Source organism: Rattus norvegicus, chromosome 15, assembly GCF_036323735.1.
Source record: "Rattus norvegicus strain BN/NHsdMcwi chromosome 15, GRCr8, whole genome shotgun sequence".
Lineage (NCBI taxonomy): Eukaryota > Metazoa > Chordata > Mammalia > Rodentia > Muridae > Rattus > Rattus norvegicus.
Genome location: NC_086033.1, coordinates 100,673,495 through 100,691,702, shown reverse-complemented (window position 1 = coordinate 100,691,702; position 18,208 = coordinate 100,673,495). Strand labels below are relative to the sequence as shown.

General features: G+C 39.6%; 1 protein-coding gene across 2 annotated transcripts in view; it reads right to left on the bottom strand.

Annotated features, from left to right (window-relative positions):
- Positions 1 to 18,208, bottom strand: part of Gpc6 (glypican 6) — a 997,624-nt gene that overhangs the window by 743,336 nt on the left and 236,080 nt on the right. For both annotated transcript variants that reach the window (XM_003751533.6, NM_001427433.1), the window contains exon 2: positions 14,008 to 14,166. In XM_003751533.6, coding sequence (XP_003751581.1) covers positions 14,008 to 14,166 — 159 coding nt within the window. The remainder of the gene's footprint in view (positions 1 to 14,007; positions 14,167 to 18,208) is intronic.

Here is an 18,208-nt window from a genome sequence, read left to right as displayed (position 1 = left end):
AACCATAGCTGAGGCAGGAAAATAAACTTGGATTCAGCAAATTAACTTTCAGCGTAGCTTCCAGTGACTAGAGTCTCAGGCTATTAAATTTTGAATTTCGGAAAGACACTCTAGCAGAGCACAACAGCTGCTACTGAATCCCAATCCACAAAGCAACAGCCGCTCCAGCATCTGGACCAACAGCTACCAATGATACATCAGTAAATAAGCTGAAAGTCCACATGCGATTTCACCCTTCAGATTCTGCTCCCTATACCTGCTCTGGGGGGCTCCAAGGTATCTTCAGTGAAGGGAAGGGCATATTTTTTAACCATCTGTTCAAGTGGGAGTTAGTGACCTTTGCTCTCTATTGGTAAAAAGGAAGCTTACTTTGCCAGCGGGATGTAAATGGAGATTTTAATTGAAAACCATGCAACTATCTCCAATGAGGGGATGGGAAAAGCAAACTCCACGGTCTTTATAAGTTGCATCTAATGAACACCCTGCGTGGCTTAGCACTCTACACGTGGTCCTCCATTAGACTGGGCATGCGCTGAAAACATTCAAAGGGAAACCCGTTCAGCTCTTGCATATTCCGCTCTACTTCCAACAGTCAGCTGTACTAGCCTATGAGAAGTACAGAGGTATCTAAGACCATGTTTAATTTTATTTCCCAAGGGAAAACATTAAAGAAACCCACCATAATAAGAATTGCGTGTGTATTTGCAAAAAGAATAAATGGTGGTTTACTCTACATGAAATGCTAAATAGCCCATTATATAAATGGTTATCAATGTCTTTGAAATTGTTTTTAAGAGAAATACATTCCTCTGTATTCTTTTAAGGTATGCTACTTTTGCAAATCGCATTATTCCAGTGGAAGAATTTAATTATAATATTTAAATGGAGGGTCTTGTCGCCTAGTGTAAGGGGAAAATCGGCTTCCTTGTTTAGTGTAGAAAGTTGGCTCTCTGGCAAGACAGCTTACTTCGTCCGTGGATGTTCGCTTAAATGGCAAGGAAATGTTTATGAAGACAAGAAAAGGTCATTAGTCACCACTGCTCAAGTATTTAGCCTTTTAAAGGTGGGTGGACATTTCTCTATTTCATTACATACATTAAAATGAAAACACTGCACTGAAGGTGAAAATACATGACGATGATGATGGGTTTCGCCATTACTCCTAAAGTACATGAAGAACAAGTTTTGAAATGACACCAATGATCTAGGAGGGCTGAGAAAAAAGTCACAGTTGAGTTTTTACATCATGGGGAGGTCAAACAGCTGACCTTTCCACGCAGTTTGCAAAGAACTTTCTGCTATAATCACAGGAAATCATTGTGCTATGTTGAGTATCGGGCATCATTTTACCAGGGAAGGAAAGGTTTTGCTATTGTTTCTATGACTGTAGAGCAAACACAACTTTGCCTGAAAGAACAAATCCTTTAAAGTGCCCTACTGATATGACAAAGGGAAACAAGGGAACAGGGTCACACCACCAAAGGGGACATACAGGGTCACCCCACCAAGTGGTTGGGGCGCTGGAGGCCTGGGGGGCTGATAGGCATGGCCACAGGTAGCTATGGTATTATTCCTGTAGACTGACATGGAGAAATACATTAGTCACTGGCAAGAAAGCTGTTCATACGTGCAGGAGTCATTGCATGATACATGTTGTAAAGAATGCTAATGTCTTAGATTATTAAGAAGTGGTATAAATACTCTCAGTTCAAAATGAACTCAGTGAGTGAGCCTTAGGATAAATAATATCTGGAGATGCGTCTCTCCTTCGACTGTGGCAGCATGCCAAGACTACGTCCTGTCATTAAGTATGTCTCCATTCATAATACCTACTGAATAAACAGATGAAGCCTTTAAGAAATGGGCAAGTTGAATGCAAATTTAGAGTCGTGTTAAATACAATTATGAAAAATCAATAGGTATTTAGTAAACACTATGAATGCGAAGTCATTGAATATTCATGTTCCTCTAGCGTGAATTGAGATTTGCAATGATCTGAAAACTTGAGTGCATGAAATTGTTTATATTCATCCATCCCCAGTGATCTATGTATTAAGATGTAGTAAATTTGCTTTCTGAGAAAATTGAAATAATTGCACATATTGAACAATAATCAACAGCTATGTCCCCACCAGAGTCACTTGTTGGAGTGTTTATGCTCTGATGCATTGTCTTATAAATTTGCATATAATGCCATTGAGGGAAATTATTCACAAAACTCTTAAAACGAATGTATAATGCTTTACAAAACAAGATACAGGGAATATCATGCTCACAACATGTGAATTGAGGTGTGATGCTATCAGGAGAAGAATTTTAGCTTGACAAGCAAACAGAACACAACGCTACTGTATTTGGCATGTCTTTTCCTGTAGTTTCAGTATGTGTTTTCCAGTCTTAGGCACTAAATGTTAAGCTAAATCCTGAATGTGGCACGGGATTTCACCTGATTGCAGACCTTACTTTGTGCAGAATTTGCAATATTCCTGACAATGACTAGAAGCCACCTGTTTTCTTTAGAAAATACTTACAGAGTTCTGGAGGAGATTAAGAACAAACATGGACGGAACAAACCATTGAGTAGGCAAGATTAATAAACCTTGGATTTTTTTTTCAAGGAAATGGTTAAAGTTTTCTCAAATCTTATGCTTTAAATTTGCTTATATCTCCACTTTCTTTACATCAATATACAATGGAATGATTTATCTGAGGTCCTTTTTGAGGCACTCATTAATAGAAGATATATTGCATTATTAAACGTCATGATTTCCTAAGTTTGTTGTCCTTGGTTTCTCTCTGCATTCTGAAAAGAGACAAATTGGTAATGGTGAAAGTGTGTCAAGTCAAATAAATGTTACAAAGTAGAGGAACATGATGCTATCTCTGGAAGTAAGAAATGCTCTTCCACACTGTGGTACTGGAATCTACTTTTAATTTTATATTTACATTAAACGCAGGAATTGCCAGGTTTAAATGCCAAGGGCTCAGCATATAAACCACTGGAGAGTGCTTGTCTACTGCGTGTGTGTCTCTGGCTACAGCTCTCACCACTGTTAACATCCCGTCTGTTAATTCTGCAGTTGATTGAACACCTAGAGTTAAACTATACACTAAAAATTTTGGCATTTTTATCTTCATATCTCAAATATCAGGAAGCTGTTATTATTTTCCACCAAGTATGTATAAACTTTTAAATTTTCTAACACATTGAGATTTACAATTTTCTACAATTAGCCTAATACATCAGGTCAGGAAGTAATGTGAAATGTGAATTTACTTGGCTTCTGAAACATTGTTTTAGAAAAAAAAACAGCAAGTGAGAAATTAAAAGGTAATTTATAAACTCTGAAAATAATGAAAGAGGAAAAAACACTGAAATACAGTACATGGTGCAGATTGACTCCAGGTCAAATGAGGTGCTCTTCTTGGGTCTAAGTCACTGTCATAGTCAGTAAGCCCATTACTCTCTTAGTCCTTACACAGTGAAGTTCTGTGCCTGTATGACCTCATGGAGATCCAGTTTTACAAAGTTCTAGAACGTGGCTCTGTGTTTTTCAATGAGCCCCACACTCAACCTAGGGAGGACTTCATAGCTGTAAATGCAGACTGAAGGACTTCTGCAGAATGAAGATTTCTTTGTTCCACACAGGTCAAACAATCATAATCTTCATCAGAATGTTTATGTAAAGGATAGTATACGGGAAAATGTGCATCCTGAATCTTACTGTGTGTGTATGGAAATGTTTGTGTGAATGCATGCATGCATGTATGTGTGCGTGTGTGCCTGTGTGAGTATGTGTATATGCATGCATTGGGTACATAAAAGTGTGAGTGTCTGTGTGGATGTGTGCATGCGTGCATGTGTGTGTGTTTGTATGCACATGTGCTTGGCCATGAGTGTGTACATGGAGGTATATATAAGAACTATGACATGAAAGTTCAGCCCCAGCTATTATTTCTCAGAAATTGTCACGTTGGGGTGGGGCAGAGTCTATCTCTGGCCTGCTGCTCATGATAAGTTTAGGCTCACTAGCCAGTGAGCCCTAGGGCTCTGCCTGCCTCTGTCTCCTTAACAAGGCAATTCCAGGAGCACACCATACCTGGATTTTAAACTTGCGCTCTGGTGCGCATTCTTTTTAAGGAAAGAGTTCCTACTAGCTTTACCCCGGGTGAGTTCCACCTTTGTATTAGGAATTCAAAATTAGCTCTGTTAAATTATCTGGAGCAAGTGCCACTGAGCTCCAGGTTTATGGATGCTAAGAGTTAATAGATAACTGGAATTCAAGGCTCCCTATTTTCTTCTGTCATATTTATAATAGGACTTTAAGCAATTCACCTAGCCTGTGTGTGCCCTTGGGTCTACACAGGTTAGTGCCACAGCCAGACAACGCTTCAGCACTATTAATTATGCCCTACATTAAGTCAAGTATGGGAAGATAAAATTAAAAAGGCAGATCAAATTTATATATTTAGCCAGATTAGACTTAAATGGAATATTCAACAGATCATATTTTTAAAAGAATAGTAAATAAGAGAAAATTATAAGGGATCACATAAGTAAATATTAAGGGGAAGCGTCTGACAGAACAGATTTCTGTAATCACTGCATCATGATTCCTTTTAGAGAGTGGAGAGGTGATGGCAGACAGGAAATAGATGGTACATAGGTAGGTAGGTAAGTAGGTAGGTAGGTAGGTAGGTAGGTAGATAAATAGACAGAGGGCAAGTAGATAGATGGTTGATTGATGTATAGATAGATGATAGCTAGAAAGACAGACGGACCAACAGATAGATAGATGATAGATAAATAGACAGATAGATGATATATGACTATTTCTGCAAAGATATATAGCCTATTTTCTGTATTATATCAAAGTTTTCTTTCAATTTTCAAGTTGTTGGTATTCAATTAAACCAGTATGTAGGGATCAAATCACATGGAAGTTATGCATGGACTTTTCCAAGAGTATCAAGATTAATGTTTGTCTATTCAACAAATCTCTTAAAGAATTAAAAATGAAATATTCTGAAGCAGCAAAGGTGCGCTTCTAAAATCTGAGGTTTGTGAACCATACCTGATGATTCTGAGCAGGCAAGCATGCTTCCCCAACACCTGGCACGGGAACCTCTTCCTGCGTGCCAGAATTTTAGACTCATAGGAGAAGTAATACTTGTGCAAACATTTGCTTTCTTTGAACTCCTGAAATACCCAACAATATTTTTCATCAATCAACACAAATTTGCTAGTGAATGATAGAGAAGTCTGATTTGTAAAGAAAATGATAGGGAGATGTTACTGGTAATTCATTTTATGGAATATTGTATTAGCTTCTGAATCTTGAAGGTTATTTTTTTAACATAGTATTAATTAGATTCCCATCACTATAACAAAAGATTGGAGATAATCAACTGAAACAAACAAACAAAGACATGAGTTGTCTCAGTTTTGAAGGCTCTACTTCATAATCTACTAGCCTGCTGTCTTGGTTCTGAGGCAAGGCAGCACATCATGTATGGGGCCAGAAGGAGATCCATTCAAAGAATGCAAAGAAATCATAGTATAGAACAAACCCCAGACAAGAAGCCCATATTTCATTCCAAGGGCACTTATTCCATGATCTGAAATTCCCCACTAGCCACAGCCTCTGGGAGAGTTCTACTATGACATCTTCCCCCTAGCTGGTAAAGCTTTTATTCCACAGTGCATGGGGGAGTCTCCTTCATATCCAAGCTTTAAGAAATATTTCCCTTATTTAGCTGTGTACATACTGTCTATACCACAGGCTATCACCTTGAGTCAAAGCTAGTGAAGATCTGGGGATTCGGTGTTGCTTCAGCAGGCCCTGGTTTACACTGGCCATCGCAGGCACTGGTTGAAGGAAACCAATCATAGATGCTGAGATAGAATCAGGACACTGATACTGATTAAGTCACATATACCTTTCTGATTGACCACCAGTGTGCTTTGCGTAATTTACCTTGGTTATGCAAAAACAAAACAACAACAACAAAACAATAGGTGCAGCATTGCCAGCAGAAAATTTTAATTCTAGGATTCTATACCTGGTAACTCTTCAATGCTGTGTATGTCTTGCATGTTTTACAGAAACACAGACCAATGATTTGTATCGGATTAGGGATGTGGCTCCAAGGTGAAGAACTTGTCTAGTATGTGCGTTGCCTGGGCTCAAATCCCAATACATATACAAATACCTACATGGGTTCAGAGTTAAAGAAAAATTAGTATGTTCTCATAATTCTACCCATCTTCTTCTGTGAGTTCCAACCCTTTCCTCTCTGTGAGCCTTCAGTAGGCAGGCACCTTACAATGACTTTCTACTTGTTGTTGTTGTTTGTTTTAAATAAAGATTTCCCTGTAACATTTTCTTCTGACTCTCTAATAGTTTTTCTCCATTAATTTATTTATTGATTCACTTTACAGCCTGATCACAGCCCCCTAGCTCCTCTCCTCCCAGTCCCAGCCATATTCTCCTACCCCCATTCCTCCCTCCCCTTTTCCTTTGAGAAGGGGAATCTCCTGGGAACACACACACCCTAGTGCATCAAATCACAAAAGGACTAAGAGGATCCTCTCCCACTGAGGTCAGGGAAGGCAGCCCAGCAATGACAAAGGGATCTAAAGATCCACAGCAGAGTCAGAGACACCTCCCAAACTTTTTAACATGGGAAAGCTTGAGGGGAGAATTTATGGCCTTGAAATTTGACATATTTGGAAATGGGCCATCATATGTACGCCATCCAAGCACAGTAATGAAAATTAGTTTCTGTCTCCGTGTTTTTAACATGGAGAAACATCAAGTAACCTTTCATACCAAATACCAGTTGTACAGCCAGTACCTTCTACTCCATGACCAACTTCACAGCTTACCTCACTGAAGAATGTGATGACATCACACACTGTGCTATCAGGCCAATCTAGACAGAGCCACTGTGTACTCGGATCAGAAGAACAGCATTTCCAGCAAGCTCTACTTTAAACACCCTTTAAACATTTTTCTGTTTTTTTTTTTATTAAAATAAGAAAATCAGTTTTTCTCCATTCAGTTGCAGATCAATTCCACTTCAATTATAATCTACCCAGACTTACTCCAAGTATGAGTGAGCCCTTCAGAGAGTAAGTACTTGTCTTCTTATTAACATACATGGCCAGGAATCCTTCCAGTAGGGCTGTTTGCGGTGTCTGATAAAGAAATACTTAAAAGAAACTGACTTGTCTAGAAAATGGTTCCTGAGCTAAACCGCTGTGCAGGGGTAACACGATCATCAGCAGATAGCATTTCCACCACACTTGGAGAAGGATGTGTGGTAAGTTGCCCTGAGGTATGGGGTGGGAGGGTTTAAGAACTAGAAAAGGATTGTTGGTACCTCACACAATCCGTGTAGTATTTGCTTCACATTCTGCATCTTTGTGATGGAAAGATTTGCCAATGCCTAAAGAAAGGGACTGGAAGGAAGGGTGGGGAATGGAATGAATGCTGAGGGGAGCTGAAGAGGAAGGGAAAAAGAAAGATCAATTCCATCTGTCAAAGATCTGATCTCATGACTGTGAACATGGATCATGGAGTTCTGCCTTGTAGAAATCCAGGGTACTTATGGTTCATAAACACGTTCTCTCTCTCTGTCAGGCAAATTCTGATCAGTTTCATTTTGGAAGGTCTGCCCCTAGGAAAAGTTACCAGACTACTTTCTAACGGCATAGAGAATTATTTTCTAATGATTTTAAAAGGCCGACACACACATTCTGACCTCAAGAAGGCTATGCTGCAGCTGGAGCACATGTCACTGTGGTGGTTACCTATGAAACGTAAAGGAGGATGGCTAATTGCTTCCAGTGATGGTGGACATTATAACCCTTATGAACTATAATGACACGGTGAGAAAGGGAACAAGGAGCACAAGAAATTGAGCTATTACACCTCTCTCTTCTTGTGGTAGCATCTCAAAAATGGGGACAGTGTTTGAATGTATGTGACATTATTCAGGTCTTCATCCCTGTGCCTTGGAATACAATGGAAGGTACGCCTACAAAGTTGTGCCCATCTAAATATGCTTTATTAGAAAGCACTTAGGACTCATGACTTTCCAGAGAAAGGTATTTGGAAAAACCAATTTGTGTGAGTAGAATACCGTTGGGTCAAGCAATAGGAAATAAGTGAGAATGATGGTAAATAGGAATAAAGAGAAAACTTTCTTTCTACTCTCCATCTCTGTAGCTGAGTATAACTGATCATTTTCCTTGTTTGTGGCAATGATCAAGACGGTGAGTTTAGTCAACCTAACTGAAGCCAAAATGCATCAACTTCACTTGAAACTTCAACGGATACCTCAGGTCAACTTTCCGTCTGTCTTCGAGATTAACCAAGAACCCATCAGGCTCAAGCTAGAGTACTGCTCCCCAAATAATATCAAGTATATAAAATGGATCCAACCATCGAAAAAATTAGATATTCTTATTAATTCCCTAAAATTATGTGGTTCTTTCAAAAGACTAGAAGGCTGATACAAACAATAAGACATCTACGTAAATCAGGATACCAACCTAAATTGATAGATATTGTATGTTAATAAAGTAATGGTAGCTGGCGAGAAAGCAGTAGTGACTGTACTATCAAACTGTGTGTGGACATGCACATAGGTTCTCCAGAGCCCTGTGCTCTCTGCCGTTCCTTTGATTATTACAGTCTCAACCAATCATTTAAGAATACTGACAGTCAGCTCTCTAAGAAGTCTGTGATACTTCCAAAAAGGAGAACTTAGTATTTTCTCCTTATTGCAAAATACTCTATTTTAGGATATAGTTCAAGTCTGGGTTTTTATTTTTAATCTATTTTGAGACAATGTCTTTTATGTAGTGGAGGCTGGCCTTGAACTCTTGATCTTCCTGTCTCTATCTCCCCTCTATGGTGTTAGAAGTGGGCACTATCACAATGAGTTCTTTCAAAAGGTGACATACTAGCCATATATTAGTCATTATTCTCTTCTTTCTATGTAAGTCACACTTGCCTAAGAGTTGTCCATCTGTGGAGAAAGCTTTCCAACTTGAAATTATACATGGATACACTCACACACATACACTATAACCCATATGAAGAACAATATGGAAGATTCTATCGCCACATGGACTCCACCTTTTTTCTTTCAAGAAGGTTCTTTCCCTGAGAAAATTAGACTATATTTTAAAGAAGTTATTACATTATTGTCATCTACGTGGTATATAGATGAGAAACGATATTTTAAAAGAAAGTACGAGCAGGCTTGCCCTGTGATAATACTACGCCTCAGGTCATAAATAACTTCTGCTTTCCATGAAATGGGTATTCTCAGGGTGTTGACATAGAATATGTTCTGCATAAGAATGCAAATTACTGTTCGTTTGTTTTTCATTTGCTTTTTAAAAAATGTACTTGCTGCCAGAGTTCTGGACAAATGTATCCCATTAAAACACATAAATAAGAAACTGGAAGCGAAGTCCAAATAAGATCAAGAAGAAAATACTAAACAACAATGGATAAAAACTTCATAGAAACTTCAAGTTGTAAGTGCATTTCATATTGAGTAATTATAAAGGAAAACTACATTCATTCAAGCAAAGTAATAGTCTGCGTTCCACAGGTAATCTGGGGAAAGGTTCAACTGCCTACCCCACGATAGAATCTAGCTGGTGTTATAAGATAAGGAGGATACACAATCGGCCTCCCCTGAGTCAGTAAAGTTGTGTTTTTACATTTTTAAACTTTGGAAAAACTGTCAGCAGAATTCTGTTGCTCCCTTTTCCATGTGGTTTGATTCTCAGTGTGCCAGTATTGCAACTGTTTTGGTTAAAGAAGCTTCAGGAAAGGTCTGCCAGTGTACACTTAAATAAACTAAATATCGATTGCCTACAACATGGCTATTTTTAGCCTTGTGCCTATCAGGTTACAATCTTCATTTCCTCCTCCTGATGGAAACTTGGCAAGGCCCCTCCCCTCTGGAGATCCTCCAGATCCTCAGGGAGTTGAACTATATTTAGGTGAGTAATTTTCTTTCTTTTTTTATTTTTAGGATTAAAAATACCTCTAAACCCTTTTTCCTGCAACCATTTCTACTCTCTCCCCGTTATAATCAGGACAGGACAGGCAGGGAGACAGAAGCATAGCTAGTCCCTTGACCATGAAATGTTAACATATGTGGAGACTCGAATGGCATAGAAGGATAGAGGACAGTAAACAGAAGAGCTTGCTTAGCTTAGGACAGAATTCTGATTCTGCCACTTGGCGGATGTGTGGTTTTTCACTGCAACTTATGATTGGGGTCAGCATCTCATAATGTGAAGGCGGAAGCCCTGTGTTGCATCTGGTTACCATTACTACTCTCGGAAGACTCTCTAAGGGGCTCCTGATACACCAGCTTCTTAGAGGCATAAAAACAGTGAATGCAAATTTGATAGGGCCAGTGGTCAATGAACACAGAATTCTAGCTACATGAGTAAGTACACAAGGATGACTCTCTCATTCTTTACACATTTCCAGAACCAAGTGGCCTGATTCTTCTGAACTTCTGAGGTGTGCATCACACAAAGATCAGAAGTAAGGAAACAAAGCTGTGAGGGCCCCTGACTGGCTCCTCTGTACAACTTCACCATGTGACTGGCCACAAAGCTGGCAATGTATGGTGAGAACAGCTCTGCCTCCTTCCAAAGGAGCTTTGAAGTGATTTTCATTCCTAAAGAAAACTATCTATGCAGATAATTTTCCGTTAAAGAACATAATTACTATACCTTCCAACATACATCATCTCAATTTCTGTCTTTCAAGTAAAATTTGATGGTTTGGAAAGTTGTGGAAGAATTCAAACGCATTCATAGATTCCCATTTTGTAATAACTATTTACAACTGTACACAATAGATTTTCTAAATATTACTCAGAATATTAATTTTTTAGAATATTAATTAAAAACTGAATAAAATATACACAAAGCCATACTACTATGAAGTTTATGCTATTTCAAATTTCTACAGAATCACCACTGTCAGGTTGTGGGCAGGGATCAAATTGAATCAAGACATTTTTAATAAAATACAGAGGCTAATGATTGGAGACTTAGTTACACTTTGGTTAAAGTTAGCCTTTATATATAATATACACTAGGGACTGGATCAGATATACTGTGTGCACCTGCACTTACTGCCATCCCTAATGAGGATAGGAATCCGTGTTCCCAGATGGAAATTGTTTGCTTCTTCCATATTAAGAAGTTTAGCTAGCAAAGATATGTGCACTATAAGCGTGAAGGCTACATCGCTGAGAAAGTAGACCACGGTCAACTGTCAATGGGATGCTTGGATCCCAGACTTCAGTAATAATGCAAAAGGACTCACTAAGTTAAAGATCTAAACTGAACTCTATGATGTTCATAGCAATGTTGATTCTTACTCAAGAAAATAAAACCCATAAGGTTACATTCCACAGTTGATTCTAGCAAGGTAGTTCTTCTGTGGTTGCAGCCACTTATAATCTCCAGGAAATGCCTCAAGGGAGTGATTTTTTCCAAAAAAAAAAAAAAAAAAAAAGAGGGGAAGAGGGGGAGAAGGAAGGAGGAGGAAAAGGAGAAGAGGAGAGAAGAGAAGGGGAGTTGGGGAGTGGTAAAGTCCTGGGTTACAGCTCAGGGGTACAGACACTTGCCTAGCTTGCACTAAGCCCAAAGATTCTCCGAATGTCCCATCATTTATGAAGGTTTACTCGCAGTGTAACCATTGTGGTCTAATAAGATAGATCATATAATCATAAAACAGAATTAGAGTGGAGGAAAGGTAGAAAGTATTGGTGCAATTATCATATATTATACATACATATAAATATATGAAAATATTTTCAAGACTGAACTATAGAAGAACACATGTAGAAGATCACATTTATGTTTTGTTTAAAAGTCTCATGATATTGACGTACTGTCATGAAAATATCTTAGCTACTCTCTTATGGCAGCCCCGGAGAACTGCAGCAGAAGAAGGCATTGCTAAAGAATTCATCCCCAGCTGTGTCAGGTAGAGTCCTGGCAAACGTCCCTGCCCTTGTCTAACAGGTTGACAACACACCTCTAACTACAGGAAGTCATTTTGAAACCCACTTGTTTAAAGAGGGAGGGAGATTTGTTAATTAAGAGGACCGAGAGAGTATTAATCAGAAGTGTGTGGTTTGGTTTAGTTGAAAACTTTCCTTCCCTGTAAAAAAGAAAGATCAAACTTTCCATGAAGCTAGTCATCACGTACTATGTTTTTATGAGAAATAAACATTCCAGGCTCTGAATCCTAGAATGAGCAGCATCCTTTCGGGGGACATCTTTGCAAATGCATAGAGTCAGTTTCCAAACACAAGAGAGAGCAGCAGCAATGGCAGCAGCTCTCACTCAGCTGCTGTCTGCGATGAAGGACAAGATGTCTCTATGTGTACTAATGAATTGTGAATGCCACTGGACTTGGACTCTGTCAACCAAGGGCAAGTATTCCCTTGTTGGATTCAAGTGAAAACATTCATAGCATCACACTTAAATAAGGAGTTGCTTTCACATCTATGGCTAATAATGCTGTAGCCATGGCAAGAGTGAAGGCCAGGATGGTGCTGGACCACTCTTGCAGAGAAGACGAAGCATCACCAGCCTGGAAAGAAGTTGCACCACCATGAGTCCATCCATGCACCCATCAATTTACAACGTGGAGAAGCAATATGAAAGACAATGGTGCTACAATAATTGTGTAAAGCAGTCATAAAATAAACTGCTTTATCTACTCTAGACAAAAAACCCCACACAATTCCTAACTGGATCTGTGGTAACCTCACTAAAGAGGGTGAAGCGAAGGAGTAGGCTCCTGCTGAACTTGGGCAAGTGAACATGCCCAATGGGGAGCGAGGAAGCCTTGTACATGTTCCAAGTCTGTTTCACAGTGGTTCATAGGATAATTCATGCATTTCTTAACCACGACATCCCCAAACATACCCTTAACTTACTGAAGTGTGTGTTAAAATTCAGACTATATTGGAATATTTTTTGAGTTCCTGATTAGAAATTCAAGCAGAAATTATACCTATCATTGCCCTCACTCTTTGTACTTCTAACACAAAATGTTCCTTAACATATGAAAACGAATCTGTTTCCTGGAAATGAAAGGAGGTTTATAAACCTTTATGAAGTGTACCTCACTGTCTGCTGTACAGAGTGTGCCACACCAGGGCATGGGAAACACTAGGATTAAGGACACCCTGCTGTGATGGCCATTCCCACCAATCGGTCCTCTTACAGCAGTGCAAGTAGTTACAAGCTACAAGACATTTCAAAAGAAACTTCCCACTTGAAAAACTGAAGACAAGTTAAAGAAAACTTAAATCAGGATCACCACCAACCAAATAGAAACACATGAAGGGACCCATGGCTCCAGCTGCATATGTAGCAGAGGATGGCCTTGTTGGGCATCAATGGGAAGAAAGGCCCTTGGTCCTGGGAAGGTTCTTTTCCCCAGTTTAGGGAAATGCCAGGGTGGGGAGGTGGAAGGGAGTGGATGGGTTGGGGAGCACTCATAGAAGCAAGGGGGAGGGAGGTTGAATAGGGGGTTTCCAGAGGGGAAACCTGGAAAGGGGATAACATTTGAAATGTAAATAAAATATCCAATAAAAACTGTAGTCAAGTGCTAATGAACTGAGCAGGCAGCTTTCAATAAAAGAAATTCACAAGACCAATTAAAAAAAAAAAAAGAATGAACTAGTGACGTTCATTTTGCTGAGAAATCGCATAAGCAGAAGACAAACACAAAACAGCTTTGTTCACTTGGATTGTCATTATATGACATCATTATAAAATAGCATAATTTCTAGAATGTTCATGTGTTTCCAAAACACAGACAATACCATACATGTTTGAGAAGGAATGGAAACCTCTTTCTTAAAAATGTTTTTCCTGGTGGAGCAAAACATCGCATAAAAACATCACAGTGAAGGGAACCAAGTTTTGCCTACCATCAAATTTCTTATGCCTTGACACAAACGTGGTCCTCACAAAATGGCTTGTTTCTTCTACAAGGTTTTCAAACTCCAGTTTACTCTGTTGGCTTAACTTGTCTTCCATTTCTGTGGTGCAGCATGTATATTCCTGAGGGCAGATGCGTAAGTGCTCGCCTGCAATGAGAAGAAAGGAGACATCACTACAAAATGTCAAGGACTTTAGGGAGATTTGGGAGATTTGATTCAAATCCTGGGGGCACCTGTCCCCTCTCCTCCCCAGCCATCTGCCTGGACACAGTTTGGATGTCAGCATCTGTGTGCTTACCAACCCCAAGGCCCATGAGACTTAAGTCAAACCTAATGTTTGCTCACCGTCCTCATCACATAACTAGCTGCAGGTGTGTGGAAGCTCTCAAAACACCTGTTTGTTGTCTCAGGTTTTTATGTTCTTCCTGCTTTTACTCAAAATGTTCCAAATGACACCAGGTGACAAGTGTTATCAGAGAGTCTTAAGTGTGCCTGTCTTTGGAAATGTCAACGGGGTGAATGTTACTGAGTCCCATCACCACAATCTGTTAGGCAGCAGGGGCCAGTGATGGTGGTATAGGCACTTGTCTGTGCTTGCCTCGAGATCAGTGGGAATACAGAAGCAAGAGGGAGAATGCTTTTAATGGTGATCTCCTGTGTCACACATCCTTCAATTGGCATTTCTTATCAGATAGAATCTGTTCTGGAAGGGAAAAGCCACTGATAGGTTTTACTGGTTCTTGTATCATGCTGAAACCTACAATTAAAGGGAGAGTCTTGTGCTTAATGTGCCAGGTTAATGCTGGGCCACATCTTCGACATTGCTTTGACATTTCTTGGACATCAATGCTATAACTTATCAGAAATGGTCATATCGCAAAGTCTAGAAGGAAGAAGGAACACGGACTCAACATCCTGCTGGAAAACCGAAATTTACACCCAGATTTGTAAGTCAGACTAGGCCACCAAATGAATTCAGTGCTTAATGGTGGGATGATTGAATTTACCTGGAATGATAACAGAATGAATAAAAGTTTCTTTCAGACCAGTGTGAAATGTAGTGTGTCTCACTCCTACAAGTCAATTGATTCTTATGAAATATGACTGGGTTGGCATGTTTTCCCAAGTTACATATTTTTAAATATTTATTTATATACTTCTTCTCCTCCCACTTCCACACTTACCAATCCTTTCCCCTCATTGTCCTCCCCCTTTCTCTGCAGAGAAGGGGAAGACCCCTTTCGGTATCACCCTACCCTGGGACACTGAGTTGCAACAGGACTAAGAAAGAGTGTTTCAGACCCAGTTTACATGTTAAAGGTAAAATTTATGTGACTTCCAAGATAATAAGAGACCATTGAAACCACACATAATTTTATAACCAGAAAAAGGGGAAACCTATCGCTCTTGAGGGTAAGAAGCATTCTATTCGGGCTCCCTAGGAGGAGCTAGAATTTGTTAGAAAGAGGTACATTGGTTCACATCACTGTTACATTTTCTATAGATCTTAAATATTTTATAAGACACTGTTGAAGTTGTTCCTGAAAATGTAGCTGTTCTGGGATGAGCTGGAGGGAGACCCTGGGTTAGATAATAAGAAAAAGAAGCCTCCATGTTCTTCAGACACCATTCTGATACTGTCCCAAAACCACTTGATAGAACATCAGTCTGCAACGCAATTACTCTAAGACCACAACCAAATGGGCCAGGAAGGACCACACCAGTTACATCATCTGAGCTTAGACAAGGTCACCACGCTATCAGGAAAGGCCTATCACTCCTCTGTTTGTTACCCTGGAGCACCACGTATTCTCTTCATGCTTGTGTCTGCTTTTATGTGTCTTCCTGGCAAGGAGGGAATCTGAAGGAAATGAGCAGACCTTTGAGACGTATCCCAGTCTCCATGAACCACCTAATTCTTCAACGCAGAAGCAAGGGAGGCTCTTATGGACAGGAAGCTACAGGTCTAAGCACACACGAGTGCAGATGTGCATGACAGCATGCATGTTCACACGCGTGCAAACACAGATAAATGGGAGGAGCGCAGGAAAGCATGCTCTGCTCTGAAATTGCGTTTGGGTAGGGATATATGAATGCTCTCCTTTTCTGCCCTCCATGCTGAACCAATTCTGGCCGCTGAATGTGTATATCTGGTGAAGACAGCTGGGTAAATACCTAAGAAGAATGTTGAGTGTTATAATGAAGTCTTATGAACTTCAAATCCAAGTGTCAGTAGATAAGATGGCAACAACATAGCCCAGATGACCTTTGCATTGTCTCATTGACTCTCGACATTAGGATGCTGCGCTATGACTGCCGTTACGATAAAGACAGCACAGGCTGAAATAACAGAATTATTTCACTCCCTTGGATCATGCTCAAAGCTATTCCAAGATATGAAGATAACCAATGCTATGAAAACTTTACTCTGCTTGAGTAATTTGAGCAATGGGGAGTATTTAGTATATATAATAGTGGTAATTTCAAAGTTAGAAGTTATAAAGAAAACAAACGTTCTGTAAGGATTTCTCAATCATATTTCTTTATCAAATTGCCTTAAATTCTCTATCACATATCTGGTATATCATTTATCTCAATCAGAGAGTGAGTAGCTAAACTCATCAGGGTGTGCTCTTGATAATGAAATTCAGTGTGAGAGGCCACAAATCCACAGCTAAAACTATATGTAAGTTTATCAATCCCTGATTGACAAATTGTATATAAAAATGATCACATAGGTTCACTGCTACAAGATCAAACATAAGCACAGGCAAGAGGGATGATAGACGTTAACAAATTCTTGAATTTTGAGAGGGGAATTCCTTGAAATTTTCTTAAGTAAATAAGTTAATATTTAGATATCGAAGAAGGTATCTCCAACAGAACCCTGCAAAATGAACTCAAGGGCATATAGCTAGAACTTATATTGTCCTTAAAGGATAAGGTTGTTCCTCCTGTATGTGTCCCCTTCAGTTATGTCAATTTTTACAATATCTTTTCCCCAAAGCCAGCCCAGATGCTCATTTCCATGCCAAGACAATGTGGTGACAGCAGAAATTTGATCCTGGCAAGTCCCACTGCCTGGAAACATGGCCCTGGGTCTGAAATCTGCCTAAATTAGACTTGGTGACTGGCAGGGTGGTTAAGGGCAGCAGACAGCAGGCCCTCATTAGTCAAGTGAGCTAGCCCCTGCAGGTCTGCTACCACAAAGTCACTGAACTCACAGGTGACAACCAGGGGACCTCAGAGTGTGAATCCCTAACAAGCAACAAAAGTGATACGCCAGCAAGGAGTGATGTCTCAGCCTCCAGGCCCCCACATTTTTAGATTTCCTAGACCTTGAGAACCCTGAGAAAGATTAGTAGCCACGTTCTTTCTAGGTGGCAGGCATGAGATCAGAAGGTAAATTATTTAGAGATGGAGAGATGTTACAAAGTACTTTGGTTCTTAAACCTCCACGTGAGGTCTGACAGAAGAGTAGCATTTGCTTTGGAGTTGGTCATCTTCAGGCTCTGTCATCTACAGAAATGATGAAGGGATGCAAGCCATTCCAGACGAGGTCAAGACTTAGCTATGGTTCCCCACATAGGAGATGGTTTGCTCTGTCGTTATCATAGCTGGACTGATAATAGTCTACAATTTTATATACCACAACCAAGCAAAGGATTCAACATTTTTTAAAGTGATTGGTTCCACTTTACTTCCAAAACTTTAAGCTTACCAAACATTTGTATGAGTACTTTCTGAAATTTTTCTACTATAAATGTTCCTTCCATATATTTAAAGTCATTGATTGTTTAAGAACATGAATTAACATAATAACAAATTTTCAAACTGGTTTGAGAAAACTAAACTAAGAGTCTGCTTTTGAGAGTCTTATTTATATCAATTCTACGAATCGTACTACAGATTGTATTGTCCGATTCCTCCCGCTGTCTGCTCCTCCTGGCTGTGTTTGCTTTTTCTTGCTCTGGGGCTTTCAGGTGTGCTGTTAAGCTGCTAGTGTAAGATCTCTCCAATTTCTTTAAGAGGGCACTTAGTGCTATGAATTTTCCCCTCAGTATGGCTTTCATTGTGCCCCAAAAGCTTGGGTATGCTGTGTCATCATTTTCATTGAATTTCAGGAAGTCCTTAATTTCTTTTTTTCCTTCCTTCCTTCCTTCTACCTTTCCTTCATCCCACCTTTCTT